This window comes from Vicugna pacos, chromosome 6 (genome assembly GCF_048564905.1).
Source record: "Vicugna pacos chromosome 6, VicPac4, whole genome shotgun sequence".
NCBI classification, from domain to species: Eukaryota; Metazoa; Chordata; class Mammalia; order Artiodactyla; family Camelidae; genus Vicugna; species Vicugna pacos.
Genome location: NC_132992.1, coordinates 27962107 through 27981550, shown reverse-complemented (window position 1 = coordinate 27981550; position 19444 = coordinate 27962107). Strand labels below are relative to the sequence as shown.

At 34.8% G+C, this 19444-nt stretch overlaps 1 protein-coding gene across 5 annotated transcripts in view; it reads right to left on the bottom strand.

Annotated features, from left to right (window-relative positions):
• The window catches only part of AQR (aquarius intron-binding spliceosomal factor), a 98769-nt gene that overhangs the window by 58966 nt on the left and 20359 nt on the right, over positions 1-19444 (bottom strand). For all 5 annotated transcript variants that reach the window (XR_012073390.1, XM_072962716.1, XM_072962717.1 and 2 more), the window contains exons 10-17: positions 17692-17756; positions 16475-16591; positions 14954-15067; positions 13249-13352; positions 9215-9317; positions 6596-6716; positions 4195-4336; positions 1166-1344 (exon numbers count right to left, since the gene is read on the bottom strand). Coding sequence is in view for 4 of the 5 variants with exons in the window: in XM_072962716.1 (XP_072818817.1) it covers positions 1166-1344; positions 4195-4336; positions 6596-6716; positions 9215-9317; positions 13249-13352; positions 14954-15067; positions 16475-16591; positions 17692-17756 (945 nt within the window). In the remaining variant the exon portion in view is untranslated. The remainder of the gene's footprint in view (positions 1-1165; positions 1345-4194; positions 4337-6595; positions 6717-9214; positions 9318-13248; positions 13353-14953; positions 15068-16474; positions 16592-17691; positions 17757-19444) is intronic.

The following is a 19444-nucleotide window of genomic DNA, read 5'->3' as shown; positions in this document are numbered from 1 at the left end:
AGATGGGAAATGTACCAGATTGGAAAAATTCTGAAGGATAAAGAAGTCACAAAAACAATCTGTCACAAACTCTACTCAATACAGTGACTATTTGTTAAACATCTGGCCAGCTTTGCTGCTGGATTCCTTCAGAATTACTGGATGAATATATCATATAGTCCCTATGGCTATAAACAGCTATATCAAGAGCAATGATTTCTGAAAACGGATCCATCAAGGGACAATCCCTTGCCTTCTGGCATGTCAAGAAGGTGGAAGGAGAGAAAATCTACCAGCTCCTGTTTCTCACAGCAGGGGAGCAAACATCCTTATAGACAGCTGAGAGAAAAATATGAAATGCCAATTAGAAATCAGTTTATGTGCCATTTCTGGCACAGGTGTTATTGATGTTTTAACTCCATTTGGCTTAGTAACTTTGAACACATCCGCCTCTAAATAAAATTAATTGTGATATAGAACTACCATCCCTAAAATCTTGCTTAATAAAGAATAGGAAGAATAACTCAGTTTCTCTGCAATTATTTATCCTTAAGTGCATCTGATTTCACTGATTTTTTAAATCTGACTTCCTCTCTTTGGTACAAATAAACTATTATTATTTCTTCCCCAGTTACTTTATTAGCTCCCTCTAAAGTCCTTCTGAGTTGGTCTAATTTTGATTTTGTATCTTTATTTTCTGCAAATTATATGCATCCTTATCCTCTTTACTTGGGCTGCTTTTATCTTTTAAAAATATCTATTTTCCTTACTTGCTCTGTATGTGGGCAAATTATATGTGAGTTTCCCCCCTTCTTTAGTAAATAAAAATACTTTTATTTTTTATATTGATTTTATAAACTCATAAACATCATCTTATCACGCTTAAGATTTAGAATGCTCTCCCTTTCAGCTCTGCCAACTGCAACTTTCAAAACACTTTGATATGTGTGCTATTTTATGCTTTTATTAAAGTATTAAGGTATTTAATTATTTTTGTATGATCCTTGGTATTTTTACTACTAATAATCAGAAATCACTTGCCATTCTTTAAATGATTCTTTCATTTTGAAGATAAAATTAAGTTTATAAGAGTAACGTTTAGTAAAAGTGCTTTGCCAATGCTCTAGGTGAAAATCTATAAACTAAGAATGCAAAACCGATGCCACTTCTTGAAATACAAAATTACCTTCCCATTCATCTTTGATGTGATCCCTGACGTTCAGGTTGATGGTAACATCTGCACGAACTCTGGTTGGCCAGTTTTCACCTATGTTGGGTTTGGCAACCTCAACCACAGTGAAAGCCACAATAGGCTGGGCCATTCGCGCCCAACCACCAAATACTACACCGCCGTACTCAGACTGCCTGGAAACCAAAGAAGTGGATGATTACTCAAACAAATAACTTTTTCCCAACTTCTGGACAAGCAAAACTGGTAACTAAATACTAGCTAAGCATGTATTCTTAAGTCCTAATATTGGCAACTCTTATTTCTAAACTTAAAAAAGAAAAAAATCCTTAAGTTCCAATATACAGGGAATGCATGTGGTGGGATGAAACAGGCAAACATGGTCCAGAAACGAAAGGGAAGTAAAGGAATATCTCCCACATCCCTGGAAAAAAAGCTAACTCTACGTATGTAAGAGCTGAGCCATTTTGTCAAAGAATGAAGTTACACAGCATATTCGGTTTTATTTTATATTCTTACCCTTTTCTCCTCTTCATCAAGATATTCTCAATTGTTTATAGTTTATCTTATGTATTACAAGTATTTCTATACAGAGTTTCAAAAATGTTTTAGAACATTCTAGAATTTAAAAAATTAAAAATAAACAAGTGATAATATCTATGCAAATGCTTTCTTTAGGGTATAATATTTAAATCATTTAAATGATGCTGCCATGGATGGTGGGGGAAGGCAGATAATCAAGCTAGTTGTAATAACTAGAACCATTAACCTCCAAATACTCATTCTTTCTGCTATTAGTGCTTTAGCTTTTACATTAAATAGTGTCCTTGGGAAATCTGTACCATAAAGACTGCAGCAACACTCTGAAACTGGAAGGTACTGCCAAAAATGACATGCTTGCAAAGATAAAGAAAAACTATATCCTAAGCAAAGACTCTAATAAATAATAATAATTGTAAAACTTCATAACATCAAAGAGTGAAAAATAACTGAAAATAAAAGTTCTGCAATTCAATAACTTGGTTAGTGGTGAAATAATTTCTAAAAGGCATTACCTTATATCTAAAAGCTTTTGTAATAACCTTCTATCCCCTCCTTCTTTTTTTACAACTTTACTAAAATATAGTTTACATACCATAACACTCATTTGCTGTAAATATACAATTCAGTACTTTTGAGTTAATTTACAGAGTTGTGTATCCATCACCACAATCCAATTTTAGAACATTTTCATTATACATTAAAAAGATTTCCATTGTCCATTTGCAGTCAATCTCTGTTCCTACCCTCAAGCAACCACTAATCTACTCTCCCCAATACTGTTGCCCCTTTATAAAATCTACCTGCAACAAAAGGCGTTAAAAAACATAGATTTCTGACCCTCTTAATCTTAGCACAACCTCTCTTCTGCTGCTCAGTAGTTTCAGCAGCCTGAAAACGTGATGAGAACTAGGCAGTGAGTCCCCTTTTTTAGATCTTGTTATTTTTAACCATTTTCAATGATGGGCAATTAGGAATGAAAATTTAGAAAAATTTATCATCAAAAATTATCCCCCAAAAGTAACATTTTCTTCTAGCAGAAAATAAGTTAAAAAATTATTTTTTTATTAAGCCATAAGAACTCTAAGTATTACTGCTTTATTTGGCATTTAAGTAAAAATATAAGGGAATTCTATTTGATGAACTGCTAGTTACTAACTCCCTACTCTGCAAAATCACCAAAATTTGGTCCAGACTCTGAGCATGCAAATGCAAGGTAACCATAAATTGTAAGGCAGCTTTCTGATCAAGCACTCCCCCGGGGTCCAAACAATGGGCAACAATTTCAGCAAAGCTGTGGGCAGAGATGATCAGCCAGTGGGTATACAAATTTCATAGTGCTAGCCTGCCTACTGACTCAACTGATTATTAAGTCAAAAATACATTATGTTGTGCTTTATAGTCTCACCCAGAATAACTTTTCACATAATAATTAATTAAAAAATAGAACTGTGTATGGAAGTGAAAAAAATAGATCATAATCACAGTGTGCATGTAGCTGTCTGTAATTAGCAAGGGGAGAAGCCTGGAACATACCTGAATCAGTTCACATTCAAAATTCATTAAGCTTTTCACACAGAATGCAGTCTAACTGTACATACAGGCACATGGTGTGACAATAATGTAATGAAAATTCATTTTACAGAATTATTTTCCTCATTTATAGTCACTTGTGATCTATCACTTATCTCCATTAATTTCATACTTAGAATGAAATAGTGGATGAAGGGCATTTACCCAAAGTCAGTCACGTCTAAAAAGCAAAGCTAACCTTCACAAATCTTATAACGCAGAGCTGACTACAACAAATCAAAGTCTTTTCTTTGCTAAAGTAGTTCCAGACACAAGCTAGCAGGTGGAAAGTCAGTTCAGGCAGAAGAGCTCCTCAAATAACGAAACGTACTCAACAGGCCCTAGAGGTAGATGCTGATGATTTAGTCTCTTCAAGGCAATCTGTGGATGGAGGGCCAGGGAAGATTTTCCAGTGTTCCACTCCGTGCAATGTTCAGCTATGCCCCTCATCTCCTGCCAGGTCCTCTGAGAGGCTGACTGAAACTAGTGGTGACAGCCACAAGAGCTGCTGGGGTAACAGAATACCCTTTATCAGAAGCTTCTCCTGGGACTTGAACTGCTTTGCCCTCGTACAGACCTGCTGGCCAGCCCATACCCTTTCCTCTTTACCCTTTTACTAATGCCCAACTCACTCCCTTCTGTGTTTCTCCCTCCCACCCGACTCCCCAGAATAATGACCTCTCCTCCCTCACACTCAGCCCCACCCCCAAGTACCCAGACACATAATTTTTATTTTAGCGCTTTGGATGTATCTAATTCACATAAAAAAGTTTCTCAAAAGAGTAAACATCTCATATTTTAAGGGGCATCTTCATGCCAGATATATTATTTCAGAATACACTTGTGAGGTTTCTGACAGACGGATGTCAGTCACTGTTGCTTCTCTTCATTGCAAATGGAACCAGTTTACTCACCATGGCTTCATTCTGCTGACACTATCCTCGATGTCCTGCCTAATTTCGTAAGTTGATTCCAAGCGGAAGAGATTAAAGTTCCTTAGAAGGTAATCATGAAGAGTCAAAAACTGCAAATTCAACTTTGGAAGAGCAAGACAACCTGAAAAGGAAAATAAAATATAATATTTGAATTAGTTTTTAAATCAGACATCTGCTTTATGTATAAAAAAAAGCACTACAAATTTGGTAAGAATCTAATTTAATGGTGTCTAAAGTACAGCATATTTGATAAGGCCTTATTTTTAATTCCACACAGAAACTGAAACCAAGTCAACAAATGCCATCTATTAAGATTGGAAATAAAGGATGAATTCCATTAGTATATGTAATCTGCATATCAATGATTCATATGCAAACATTACTTCTAAAAAGTATTTAAAGATATTTAAAACACACACAGTCTCGAGTAGTTTAAAAAATTCTTCCTTTACCACCTAATTTATATTTGGCAAATCTCAAAGTAAATAATGCTACCAGAAATATAGCCCATGACCAACTTTACCATGAAAACTGATTTGGAATATCACATTACACAATTCTATCTTCAGTGATCACTACTGTGCCGTGAAGCTTTGCCCTTTCGCTAGACTTTAAGGATAAAACCTTGACTGTATGTTATTCCTCGAGTTACTTCCCTTCTCTGACAATATTAATGATCAATATTCTTTCCATTATCTTCATCTAACACTATTTCCCTTGCATACTAAGTACCCAAGCACTCAGGAGCAATAGCAAAAATATGTTTCAAACTCAGATCAGCATCACTGAATATTACCCAAAGCACAGATATAGGACTGTTTTCATTTTTAAGGACACAAACTTTTAATTAAAAAGACAAAATAATTGCAAGTGGTATTTGCCTTTTAGGGACTGATTAGTCAAAGGATTAGATTGATACAAATACGGCCATAATGCTTTTAGTATGAACAAATTAGCAAAGTGAGAAAACAATGCATTAACCACAGTCAGAACATAAAAACATGAAGAATGACTATTCTGAGATCAGTACGATTTCAGTACTGTGGGTTTACAGGAATTATGGCTCCAGATAATGACTCTGAAGTAACAGTTTTTCTTTTAAATAAATATACCAATACTTATACTGGTGATGTCTTTAAAACAGCCATATTTCTTCTAATAATGGTACTGTTTCCAAAAATCTTCCAGAAATATTTTTGGAAATATGCCTTCAAAATGTGTCAGAATGCACTCTGGAATATACTCAATTGTGACAAATTCTCATCATTACAGGATAAGAAAAAGCATTTAGAAACCAATCTGTTGAAATAGGTAAGCGAACACACCATTTCTTTCTTTTTTTCTGCTTTTTGTGGGGGAGGTAATTAGGTTAATCAATTACTTAATTTTTATTTATTTGATGGGGGCTTTGGGGATTGAACTCATGACCTCCTGCACGTGCTCTACCACTGAGCTATACCCTCCCCTCAACACACCATTTCTTGATGTTACTTGATGTCACCAGCCTGAAATGCAATCACCTAAAGAGAAATAAAACAGGCATCTCTGGTTGTTAAAAAAAAAAAAAAGCAATACCATTTCAGATCAAAACTAAGATTTTATACCAACTACTGTCAATATCTTTATTTTGGTGGTCATTAACTGGCTCTGTAAGGAGTTCAGAAGAGCCTCTGAAAAAGGCTTTAAAAACTAAAACACTACCAAACAGAACCTATTACAGTGACATAATAAAAGCTACACCTCCTGAATTATTAGGTCTCCTTAAAACAATTTTATTGCTTTATGGTCATATTTTATACAGGATGATACAGACACAGACATACACATTAGGGCATAATTAAATTTAATAAAAATCCTTAATGCTAAATATTCAAAATACTGAATAGTTTTTAGCTTCTAAAGTTGAACTTGAGGGTACTAGAAAATTATCCTAAAATATATATTAGATAGGAGTATGTTCAGTCACATGTGATGAACTCTAAACTCAGTTTCATGTTACATCTGAATACTGTACTTCTTTTTTGTTTTAAATTGAAGTATAGTCAGTTTACAATGTGTCAATTTCTGGTGTACAGCATACTGTTTCAGTCACACATATACGCAGACTTGTTTTAATATTCTTTTTCATTACAGGTTACTACAAGATATTGAATATAGTTCCTTATGCTATACAGAAGGAACTTGTTTATCTACTTTATATACAGGAGTTAGTATCTACAAATTTCAAACTCTCAATTTATCCCTTCCTGCCCTCTTTCTCCACTGGAAACTATATGTTTTCTATGTCTGTGAGTCTGTTTCTGTTTTGTAAATAAGTTCTTTTGTGGTTTTGTTTTGTTTTGTTTTGAAGATTCCTGAATACTGTACTTCTTTACCATACCTTCTCCAGAATAGTACTCGGTTGGGACAATATTTTCATCCCATATAATTTTCTCAGTTGGATATAAAGGCATTTGGTTCAACTGCTGAATCTGAGAAATTCGGCGTTCATGACGAGACACCTAAAAGAAACAGGTTTAGAAAGAAAGTTAGAACCATATTTTTTAAATCAAAAATAATTTATGGAGAAACTCATCATAAAGTATGGAATGAGAAATTTCATGTCTTTCAGTTACTGTGGTACTTGACAAGATATACTTTTTTCCTTTTTCCATTTTTTCCATAAACCAAAGAAGAAAGAGGTAATAAACATGATGGGCTTTGGAATCAGACAGATCTGAGTTCAACTTCCAGTACCTCTACTTATGAGCTAAGTGAAAGCTGGGCAAGTTACTTCAACCTCCCTAATCTTAGTTTCCTTTTCAGTAAAACAGATTAAAATGCCACTCCCTTCTTGGGAATCTTATCAAAATGAAATGCAATATTGTAAAATAGTGTCAAAGTGCCTGCCACATGCCAACACCTTAGAAACCACAGCACAAAGCATTCACCAACGGAAGAAAAAACTGGGAGCCCTAAGTCCTAGGTTACAGTTTTCATTCTTGCACTAACCATCTAAACAACCTGGGTAAGTTTATTAGTAACTTGGCCTCAGTCTTTTTTGTAAAATGAGAGAGTTGGATTTGATGATCTCTATGTACTCCTCCATTGTTAATGTTATAGTGATCTATCTCAAATACAGAAATAAGCTTTTACCTAATTAACAGATGCTAAAATAATGATGTATCTAGAAAATGTGTCACATTCTTATCAGTAGATAGTATTGTTTTAGGAAAGAAGATAGTGTGATATCATCTAAATAATACACATATTTCAACTTTTTATCATAATTTGGTTGGCTATTAGAAGAATCCAAAGCCTGAGAAAATCCTGTAAGATGAGGAGGAAACGAAAGATAATGCTATAGTGCTATAAACTTTTTAAATTGTTTTCTTTTGGCATAACTATTTACATTTTAAGGATGAAGTCTTAGCTACAAGACCCTAAAAAGCATAGATAGGATCAATTTTATACTCAAACCTGTTTTCCATTAGAAAGATCCTTGGAAAAAAATCCTCATTTCCTTCTATAGTAAGGATTTATTATTAATCCCCAAAACCTGACTTACCAGAGAAGATTTTATGTTGTCAGAAAATAGGACAAGGAATTTTTAGAAAGCATTTGCAGCCAGAGACCATGAAGTGATTTATAAGAAGGAAGGCAAAGATAGTGACCGAAGATATACATTTCATGTAAGTAAATATATCAATAAAAAGTATTTTCCATACTTGAGTTTATTTAAAACCTTTCCCATGGATTTCTCTCCAAATGGCACTTAAACACCTGTCACTAGGCTTAAAACACCTGCTGCAAATAGTTTCCTGTAACTATCCCAAAACAAGCATATCATCTTCCCCTCTACAGTAAGGAACTGTATTTTATACCCTACATTAGAAATATTAGCTTGAACTATGTCACAAAACCATGTGCCCATTATTGTTCCACATGTGTAAAAAAATGTATATACACATCCACATAGTGTATGTTTGTACAGGTATAAAAAAAATGTCTCAAACCTATAAAAGACAACTCAGGAAACAAAAAATTAAAGTAAGCTTTTTTTTTTTTTTACCCATGAGACTGGCAAAATTGGGATGACCTGTAACGTCCAATGCCGATAAGAACTTAAGGAGACATGCGCTAGTACACTGTTGATGGGAACGTACAGCTTCTGGAGGATGGTTTGGCTGCAACTTTTCTCTTTTAAATAAGCACATGCTTCAATCAGATGTACCTCTCCTAAATGTCCACATATGGGCACAAAGAGGCGTGTACAAGGACTGCATCATTATATGTAATAATGAACCTTGCAAACAACCTAAATATTCATACAAGGGTATGATTACATACTCATCCACTTAAGAGTTACTTTACGGAATACGGGATATCCCTTCCCCTCAATTTTTCTATGAACCTAAAACTGCAGTTAAAAAAAAAAAAAACTTCACAAAAAACATATTAGTTTGAGAGTTAACGATCAAACTAGTACTCACTTCCTAAATTGGTTGAGAAATCTCTTAGCATTCTCAAACCACAAAGTCAGTGATAACTTTATTTGTAAACATTCCTGAGTTCTCTAGTGAGAAAGGTATAGCTTAATGGTCAAGATACTATATTTCAATATTAACTTAAAAATAAATATATAGATAGATGTAAGTAAATCTGTATTATCTCTGTGTATATGTGTAGGTATAACTTATCTCTTAAAGGCAAGAATGGTGTCGGCCATCTTTGTACCCACAGAGCCTGAATCCAGTACCTGACACAGATGTTGCTCATAAATGTTTGCATGGAATGAATACATGCCATAAAGCAGTTTTAAGAGGCAAGAGACTTGAAAAAAGAAATCTAAGAGATGAAAAAAGAAATCTGACAAACTCAAAGGACAATATAATGCCAAAACAGGTAGGAATTACTAACTCTTAAGCCCAGAAAAAAATCTGTACCAATCTACATCTTTAAGAATGATTTAGAAAGTCAGGAAAACCATATGCAAATTTCAAAGAACATTAATATTTACCAGTAATTCTAAAAGAAATTCTTTATCAAAAGTTGTGTCTTCACCTTTAGGAAGAGTGGGTAACAAACAGAGGTACGATGCCACCTCGTGGAGTGTATTTGAACTGCAGAATAAAGAACATTCAGGTCAGAGTATTTTATTCTTACAACGTATTTTACTTCATTTTTAAAACGTAACTTTACAGATTGCTTAAAGTTTTACTTAGAAAATATAATCCTATGGTATGAGCAGAAAATATATGAAAACAGCAATGAAAATTAAATTCCTAATACAGAATTTTCAAAGAGTCTTCTGCAAACTTCTCATGTGTCCTTGAGATCCTTTCAGGGAGTCTGCAAGGACAATACTTCTTCATACTAATAGCAAGACATTATCTCGTCTTTTTTCACTGTCTTTACATATATAGTGACAGCGCAAAAGCAATGGTGGGTAAAACTGGTGACATGGATCAAGACAGTGACACCAACCCATACTACAAGAGGTCATAGCATCCTCACTACCACACATGGTTATTAAAAAAAATAATTAAAAATAAAAATGCCAGTTTTGTATAAAAATGTCCTCGATAAAAACAGCAATTATTAATGCTATTAAATTTGGACTTGGGTAACTGTTTTATAAAAATGCCGTGACAGAATGGGAAGTACACATTTTGCACACAATTTTTACTTGAAGGGATGACTGACAAACTATGGTTATTCACACTTGAATAACAGCAAAAAATCTGAACAAAATAAACCTGTAACGTTAAGGAAAAATAACTGACAGTATTTGTTACAAAGATAAAATGTGAATTTCTGAATGAAAAACTGGAATTTTGAAAAACTGGCATTTGCCATTGTGAGTGTGACAGCCTTCCACTACTGAAATACAGTTTCATCAGTCCCCAGGTTCCCTCCAACTCTCTACTCCAGTCCCTGGGACCCACTAATCTGTTTTCAGTCTCTATAATTCTGCTTGACTAGAAGCCCAAATAAATGGAATCATGCATTATGTAGCCTTTTGCCACTGGCTGCTTTCACTCAGCATAATGCATTTGAGATTCACCACACTGTTGCGTGTAACTGAGCTGGTTCCTGTTTACTGCTGGGTAATATTCCATTATACAGATATATCATAATGTGTTTATTTACTTACCAGTTGAAGGATATTTGTATATTCCAATTTTTGACAACTATAAATAAAGCCATGACATATATTTCTGTACAGATTTTTCTGTGAACACAAGTTTTCACTTCTGTTGGGTATGACTGTGAGAACACTAGATCATACAGTAAGTGCACGTTTAACAGCGCAAGAAACTATCAGTTTTTTCCAAACTGGCATTACCATTTTGAATTCTCATCAGCAATGTATGAGAATTCCAGTTGTTCCACATTCTTGTCGAGTCGATACACTTGTTTTTATAAATAATTCTTAAGTACATAATGGTTTCTCATTATGATTCAAATTTGCTTTTCCTTAATGACTGATGATGTGTAATGATGCTAGTCATCTTTCTACAATCTTATTGAAGTCTATGTATCCTCTTTGGTGAAGTATCTGCTCAAATCTTTAGCCTTTTGTTTTTTTTAAAGTTTTTTTTTTTATCACTGAGTTCTAGATTTCTGGACACCAGTCCATCATCAGATATGTATTAAGCCAGTATTTTCTCCCAGTTTGGGGCTTGCCTTTTCATTCTCTTAACGATGTCTTTTAAATGAAAGTTTTAAATTTTGAGGAAGCCCAATTTATCTATTTTTTTCTTTTATGAATTTGTGCCTACAGAAATCTTTGCCCAAAGCATAATCATAAAGATTTTCTCCTGAATTTCGAAAGTTTTAGATTTGATATTTAGGTCTATAATTCATTTTGAGTTAATCTGTGCATATGCTGTGAGGGATGGGTGTAGTTCATACTTTGCATATGGATGTCCAATTGTTCTGGCACCGCTGTTGAAATTATCCCTTTGCGTTGCCTCGGTACCTTAGTCAGAAGCCAACTAACCATATATGTGTGGTCTGTTTCTGAACTCGACTCTGTTCCAGTGACTGTATGTCTACCCTGTTTTCAATTCCATAATGCCTTGATTACTGTAACTTTATAGAAAGTCTTGAAATTAGGTAGTGGAAATCTAACTCTGTTCTTTTTCAAAGTGGTTTTGGCTATTCTAGTTCCTTTGCCTTTCCATACTAGTTTTAGAATAAGCTTGTCATAGTCTATAAAACATCCTGCTGAGGCTCTGACTAGAATTAAATTGTATCTATTGATCAATTTGGGCAGAACTCATGCCTTAACTGAGTCCTCTCATCCATGAGCAAGGCATATCTCTTCATTTTAAACAATCAATTCACTTTAATTGCACAGATTTCCTTAACGTGGTTTCAGAACCACAATGAAACTAATTTTTAAGAAATTACCACTTGTCAAGTTTTAATATGTATCAAAGAAGAAGATTACCAAATACTTGAAAAAGCTATTAAAATGCACTTCCCTCTGTGTAAAGCTGGATTTTCTTCATTTACTTCAGGCAAAATAACATCTCACAACAAACTGAATCCAGAAGCAGCTCTGCAAATCTAACTGTCTCTAAATAAGCCAGATATTAAAAACATTGGCAAAAATGTAAAACAGTGCTATTCTTCTCACTATTTTTTTCACTTTGAGAATAAATTTTTCATTAACAATACGTATGCTAACATACAATAGATTTTAAATGATTTTTGAAATAAGTTAAATACTAATTTAATAGAATTCTATGCTGTTATTTAAAAGGAAGTAGACCTATGTATTATTAAGAGAGTTACTATTATATCTTCATATAAAAATGAATAACCAAAACAACCTTAATTTGTTTCAATTTAAATAATCAATTAACTAAACATAAAGAGTAAAGGACAATGGAGAGATAAGAGAGCACAGTAGTTAAAAGTTAGGGCTCAGAATAAAAATGAATAAAATTTTGCCATTTGCAACAACATGAATGGACCCTGAGGCCATTATGCTAAGTGAAATAAGTCAGAAAAAGAAAGACAAATACTGTATGATCTCATTTATATGTGGAAATTAAAAAAAAAAAAAAAAGAAAGAAACAAAAGATAAACCCCCCTGCCCCACCTCAAAACCAAGCTCATTGAAAAAGAGTAGACTGGTGGCTACCCAAGGTGGGGGGTGGGCGAAACGGTGAAGGAGACCAAAAGGAAGAAAATTCCAGTTATTAAACGAGTAAGTCATGGGGACGTAATGTACTGCACGATTATAATTAGCAATACTGTATCGCATACTTGGAAGTTGCTAACAGTGTGGATCTTAAAAGTTCTCACCACAGGACAAAATAATTCTGTATGTATGGAGATGAATGCTACCTAGACTTGTGGTGATCAATTTTGCAATAAACACAAAGATTAAATCATTATGTTGTACACCTGAAACTAATATTTTATGTTAATTATACCTGAAAAAAATTATACCACTTATTAGCTGTGTGACCCAGGCAAAGTACTCAACTCTTCTGGCCTCAGCTACATTATAATTACAATGGTACCTACTCCTCTCACATACATCAGGATTAAATTATTTATATACTAGCAGAGTACCTATGACATAGTAAATAAATGTATGCTATTACTGCCACTTTCAAAAAAAGTATATTAGCAGATAGCTAAGTGGCAGAGAATATTAACAATTTAATAAATTTTAAACATGCCAACACTTTCTTATGTCTTACCTCTAATATCACATGATGAACATTTATTGGTTTCTGTTGTTTATGACTGACAGGATACCAGCTTTCTGTCCTAACTTAAAAAAATTTAAGACCTAGGAAAACTATGTAAGTTGTGAAAAATATAAAATTTTATCAAAAAAAAAGAAAGAGAAGATGTATAATTATACTTAAGTGACTCAAACTTGAAGATACCAAAAGCTACAGAGAAGCACTAGTTCTAGTTGTTAATAAACAGTAATGCAGCAAGTAACATTACCTAAAGTAGTGCAAAACTAACTAAAAGCAAAAGAGGAAATTAAAGTTTGGTTGTCCTTTCATATTGCCTTACCTAAGAGGTCCAAAACACTTGACCAAGGATTCCCGAGTATCTACTTCCGCCACATTTGAGAGGGCAAAATCATACAGTTCAGGGAAATGTGCAAAAGCAGCTCTCTGAAAAACAACAGCCCCCCCAAAAATTAATGCCCACATATTAATATAATAAACTACAACGTATCCTGTATAGTGGAAAAGTAGTTTTTAAAAAAATTACTGCACTTCTCTTATATGCTTCTCATATGCGACCTCTGCCTTATTTAGCCAAAGGCATTAGATATAATGGGAAAAAAACAAAATTGTTCTGGCAGGAATGCACGTTCTAGATCCTAAACAGGAGTCAATGTTCAGATTTTGATTTCTAAAACTATTTTGAATATATATGAAAATAGCCAAGAAGGTCAGCTTCACTGACAGGAGGGGAGAAAAACAAAATAAAACAGACCATTTTATTATCGAGAACTGGCCTAACAAAACTAAAAGAAATTCCCAAGGGTAATTCCTACTGAAGAGGTATCTCGAGGGAGGGGCCAACAGGACAGAGAGCTTATGCCCTGCTTCACTTGGAAACTTTGGAAAGAAGAACCTCGCAGGGTAACACCTCCAACCAACATGGGGTGAGCTGCAAGAAAACAGAAATAGCAGCATTATGCCGACTTGACTAAGTAAGTGCGTGATAACATCCCTAGTCTTCCTTAATGCCCACGTGGCACAGAGAAGACTAGAAGTTCTCACGTGCACCGTAGTGAATGACCCAGAAGGCTGCCAAGGTTACGGATGAGCCTGCCATGAGATGACTACAGGCAACCGCAAAATGATCCTGCAACCCCAGCCTGAAAGTGGGGCAGCCAAAGCTAGAAAATGCAGGAGAGTAGCTCTCAGGAGAACTCTAGCACCACCATGAACGAGGTCAACAGCCACGCTCCGAGCGAGCAATCACTGTGCCTTGCTGGTGCCAAGAGAACAGCCACATGCCACACCAGCCACGGTTACAAGGGCAGAGGCAGAAGGACAGAAACACTAATGTTCTGAGAATAGCATAAAAAGACGTCCAGCTGGGACAGTGTGCAGATTACTCCTCTCCCAGTGAGGCTATCTCAGTGTCTCCATGCACCCAGAGGCCATTTTGGGAAAGAAGAGGGAGAGCAGAGACTCCTTGAGAGACAGTGGAACTGATTACGAAAGACAATTTGAACTTTAGTTTGTCTCAGTCTCCATGCCCCTGCAAAACTCTTTAAAATGTAAAGAACTGAATTACTTTATACTGAGAAATAAAAGTTTCCTTTTGCCACCAGAGAAGTGGAGTTCAAGAACAAGATGAGATCGCTAATAGAAACAAGTAATTTGGGGACATATCTGAGCTGTCCTGGTAAATTTCAGACCCATTACATGTGTTTATCTTTCAAATGTACAAAATATTTACACATAATTTGTCAAGTTGAAATCCTCTTTCATAAAAAAAAAATTTACATGCACCAAATTGGCCCAGTAACTCATATTTCTGAGTGTCAAATATCAGTATATTGATTCTCAAAATTTATGACTACAAAAGTGAATCTTCTTTTTCATGAATTCATCAGAATTGGCAATATTTTAAAAATTCAAGACGAAAACACTATTAAATTAGTACCTTTTCCTATTTGTACTATACAAAACTTAAACTGCTGATGATCCAACTTCATGGAGCAGAAGCAAAGGTTATAATGCACTCCAATTACCTGCAGAGAAGTAATTCTATCATAGTGAATAGTAGTCATCTCATTCTCCGTCAGAGCATTTCCAGTCTGGTCGTTAATCTCAAAACCAGTATAGAACTTAAGCATGTCCAAAAGCTGAAAGGATACATTTAAATTAATAAACTGTGTGAACACAAGAGCAAGAAAGCAAGAAAAACGCCATTAAAAGTGAAAAACAAGTTCATATACTTTCTCAGAGATACTAAAAAGCATTGGAATGTAAACACCGCAGCAAACATTTCAGAACTTATGCAAACATGTTTTACTTATGTGCAAATAAAGTATATGTCTTGTGAATAAATTGTTAAGTCTATTTCATATACATCATCTCATCTACTACTACAGGGAAGAACTTAAACTGCAATCCCCATACTAAAGAGACATTAAAGATCTAATCAAAGGAAGTCAAGCACTTTAATGGAAAAAAATCTAATTACTGCAAATTTATAGAACTACACCACTAGAGGGAACTCCTGAGGTCTTTTTACTTTTACCACTTAGAATTTTCTGAATAAGGGTTTTGCAATTCACAGTTAGAGATACTCTTCTATATGCATCTATTAGGAGAAAACAGCAAGGCTGGAAAAACTAAGTTATTCATTCCTCTCTTCGGTCTCCATGGCCATTGAGCCCTTCCTCTGGCTTGGTTCCTGCTAATGAAGGCATGCTTTCCCCCTGTGGTGGCAGCGTCGACAGAATTTAGGGCTGCATTCACCCCAAATTTTTACTATTCTTAACTCTAACCTATGGCAGATCAGATATTAGGATTTTAATATATGTGATAAATCACTGGAAACTTAATAAGAAATTTAATAAGAGAATGGGAAAAAAGGGAATGTTCATGCTCACAGATACAAGATAAAAGAATTCTTAAGAGAATATGCAAACACACATTAAAAACTGTATCTCCAACTATGATCGCATTAAAAGGCAAGTATTAGAAGTATGTTATTAGACTTTTCTTCCGGATGACATTACAGGTAATGGATAACCCTGAAACTCTGTCTTCCTACCCAAGACAGTAAACAAAGTACATCTGCCTTCTCACTCAAGGCAGCAGACTAAGTGCATGTGCACTTCCGTGCTATCAACTGCCTGTCATCCCTGTCACCATCATCTTATGGAAACTCAGCCATGATATCAGGGCACAGCTCAGTCAAATTAATGCTCATCATCTATTATAGTCACAGTGGTTACTGACATAAAATCAAAATACACAAGTAACTGGGACTATGTAGCACATAATTTAGTCCAGTAATAAAGTCACAAATGATTAACAAAGGTTGTAATATAAAATAGAGGCTACCTGCACAAGAATGCATTCATTTTGTACATTAAGACTGGATTTTAATTTAAAATGACTAATTGGGAATTTGTATCATTCAATTCAATATTTAGCAAAATTTACTTTGTGCCATATCCCAGTATTCCCAGTTGCATGGCCAAGAAAAGACCAATTTAGAAATGAAAACCATAAGTATGTTCAGATACATCAATGCTCACCTGGGAAAAAAGATGGCCATCCTCTTCCCTATGAACAAGATTGGAAAGGTAACAGTGAACCAAAAGGTGGGAGTCATCCAGGATGGTATTAAACCAGCGCCTTGTGGGGAGGAGGGCCTGGAGAAAATAAATACCATGACATTAAGTCTGCATGTTCTCCCAGCTAGGGGTGAAGTCTACTGATACTTAGCTCAGAAGTGTTAATCACACACAAAGTGCCCTCAGCCCCCCAAAAGACACTGTGTATAAAGTAGGGGTCTAGTCCATGTTGTAAATAAACTCAGTGGTAATGTTTCTAAATAAAACTCAGTACTGAAAAAGTCTCAGACATCCTGGCCACTGGTTTTCAAACAAAATCCTATATGAAATTCCAATATGTATTGTGTGTAGGTTTAAAATCAGAGAAAAGGGAATAGAAACTGCAAGGCGGAGATTCCTTTCTCGGTTTCCTTTTTCCACATTCCTCTATGACATAATCACAGTTTAGAAACCATGAATCCAGCCAAATATTCTCATTTCAAAGAGATGATTGAGATCCTCAGAGGTTATAAATTAGTCACTGGCAGAGCTGGAATTTGAATGAAGACTCATGAATGACCGCTGGTCCAATACTCTAATCCTCATATCAAGAAACAACCCTACCTCTCCTGATAAGGATGGACAGAAAGGATTTTCTTTCAATTTCCTGCATTAAAGTGGAAGAGGAAAGGAAAGGAATTCAATCTAAACTACACTAACTCTGCATCTGAACTTTGCATCAAGATGTTGCACCTAATAGTATGGAATCTTCTTTAAGAATCTTAATTTTAAAGATTGGCAACAGCAAGCAGCTAGCAACATCTTTCTTCATCAACAATAACAGGCACATTTAGAAAAGTGAGATCACTAAAGAGATGGCCAGAAACCTACGACTTCAGCCTCTATGTAAAACTCTGTGAGGGGTAGTCAAATGTGACAGAAGGTAAACTGCCATTGCTGGACTCATGTTTAATAACCATATTAAATAATGGTTTCTATACAAACAGCAGCCATTGGACAGGCATCTTCTGAAAACTTCAAAGGTTAAAAACTTGACCTTCTCTATAAGACACCTTGAAACGGGTATAAAGAAAGGCCGGTTTGAGGTGATAAAGAAACATTTCATCATATATAGTCATATGCTTAATCTTAGCCTCCTACATGATCATGTAACAGAAAAGTGACTGCACACTTCTTACCTCTAGATCAATCATAAGTTCAATGAATCTTTCACAGTAATGAACTTTGTCCATAGTGACAGGTTCTAAATATAACAGAGAAAACATATTAGAATTTTCTTACTTAGGTCACTCCATGGTACTCTATCTCAAAGCTGGCAACTATTTAGTTATTTAAACAAGGTTATTTGTCTCATTCATCAGGATTGGACTAACTGTGACTCAGAGAATAGACTTCACTTACATTTCAAGAAGGGCAGGTATTATCCTTAAATTTAGCTCTACAAATATGAGAAAATGAGAAAACTAGCTTGGATCAGAGACATGTTTTAAAAATAAGAGCTGCAAAAACATTTTTGAAGTGTTAATTTTTAAAAATCTGTGGAATGATTAGATTTTGAAAAAATGTGAAGATTTAAAAACCAGAAAGGCAGTTTTATCTCAGTTCTCGACATATTTTTCTTATTTTCTACACACACTAAACATTGCGGACTTCTTTTATATGCATATATGTATACATACAAAGATATGTACATATCTTTAGACTGCAGAGAAAACAGGTGGAGAAGATACACAACAAACTGAAGGGGCAATTTTTGTGATTTTTTTTTCACTATATATGTATTAAATTTGACATTAAAATGTCAATCACACACAGAGCAATAAAATATTTTTAAAATCACTATCTTACTTTAAGTTATTTATGAGCATTAATGTACTATTTTAAAAACATTTATTTTCGTTTTTAAAATAATTTCAACCTTGAAACATGTTATACTTTCAGAGTACAAATCTTTTTTTTCTAATGCCAGGAAATGTTCTACCATTTTATCAGCTGAAAGCATCCTGCGAAGAGTGTTTCAACTGAAAAGGAGATAATTTCAGGGTCCCTCCTGCTGCTTAGTCTAACAACCCCCAGCAGGGAATAACGCAGTGCTAGACCTGCAGAAGGCACCCTACAAAGGCTTAAGTATATCCACTTATATATTTGTAGTACACAGGAATAGAGAAGGCTTTATGTGAAGAAAGAAATGTGAATACTTTTGTGACTACTATATGGAAATAACACATGCACATAATGTAAACCCTAAGATAACATAACTCTAGAATTTCATAACTGGGAAAGAAAAACCTTAGAGAACATCTACACTAGCTCTTCAATTTCCAGGTGAGAAACTGAGGATCAGAGGAAAATGACTTGATAGAAGTGCAGAACAAAGTAATAGCTGGTCAGAACTGAAGTCCAGGTTTTCTGAGATATAGTCTAGGTCACACAGCTGTAAAAACTAAAGAATTCAAAGGGGTGACTTTCAAGTTAAATCCACTTAAATAAGGCCTCTGGTGCTATCTTTTGTTCTTACTTCTGTCAAAGGAAAATAATTTTGCCCAGAATTTTTAAAGTGAGCAAAATGTAATTAGCTCCTCTTGGTACGTGGGTCTATAATACAAACGCACACACGTATGTATATCCATACGTAGTACAATCATGGTATATTTTAAGGTTTATATCCTACATGGCATTTACTTATATTTGTTTCAGCAAATGGGGGCCACGGTGGAGGGAAATCCTTCTCATTTCATCTTGTAGCTCGTATGTCAAAATCATTCTCCTCTTCCCCTCCAAACAACAGTATTTGATATTGCTTAAAAACACTACGCAGTACCATATTGTAAATGCCATATTGATAGGGTCTGTGACTGTCTTGTTCACCATGTCCTAGAACCTTGTTCAGAACCTGTGTCTTATAAGTAAGCTCAAAAAAATTTTGCTACA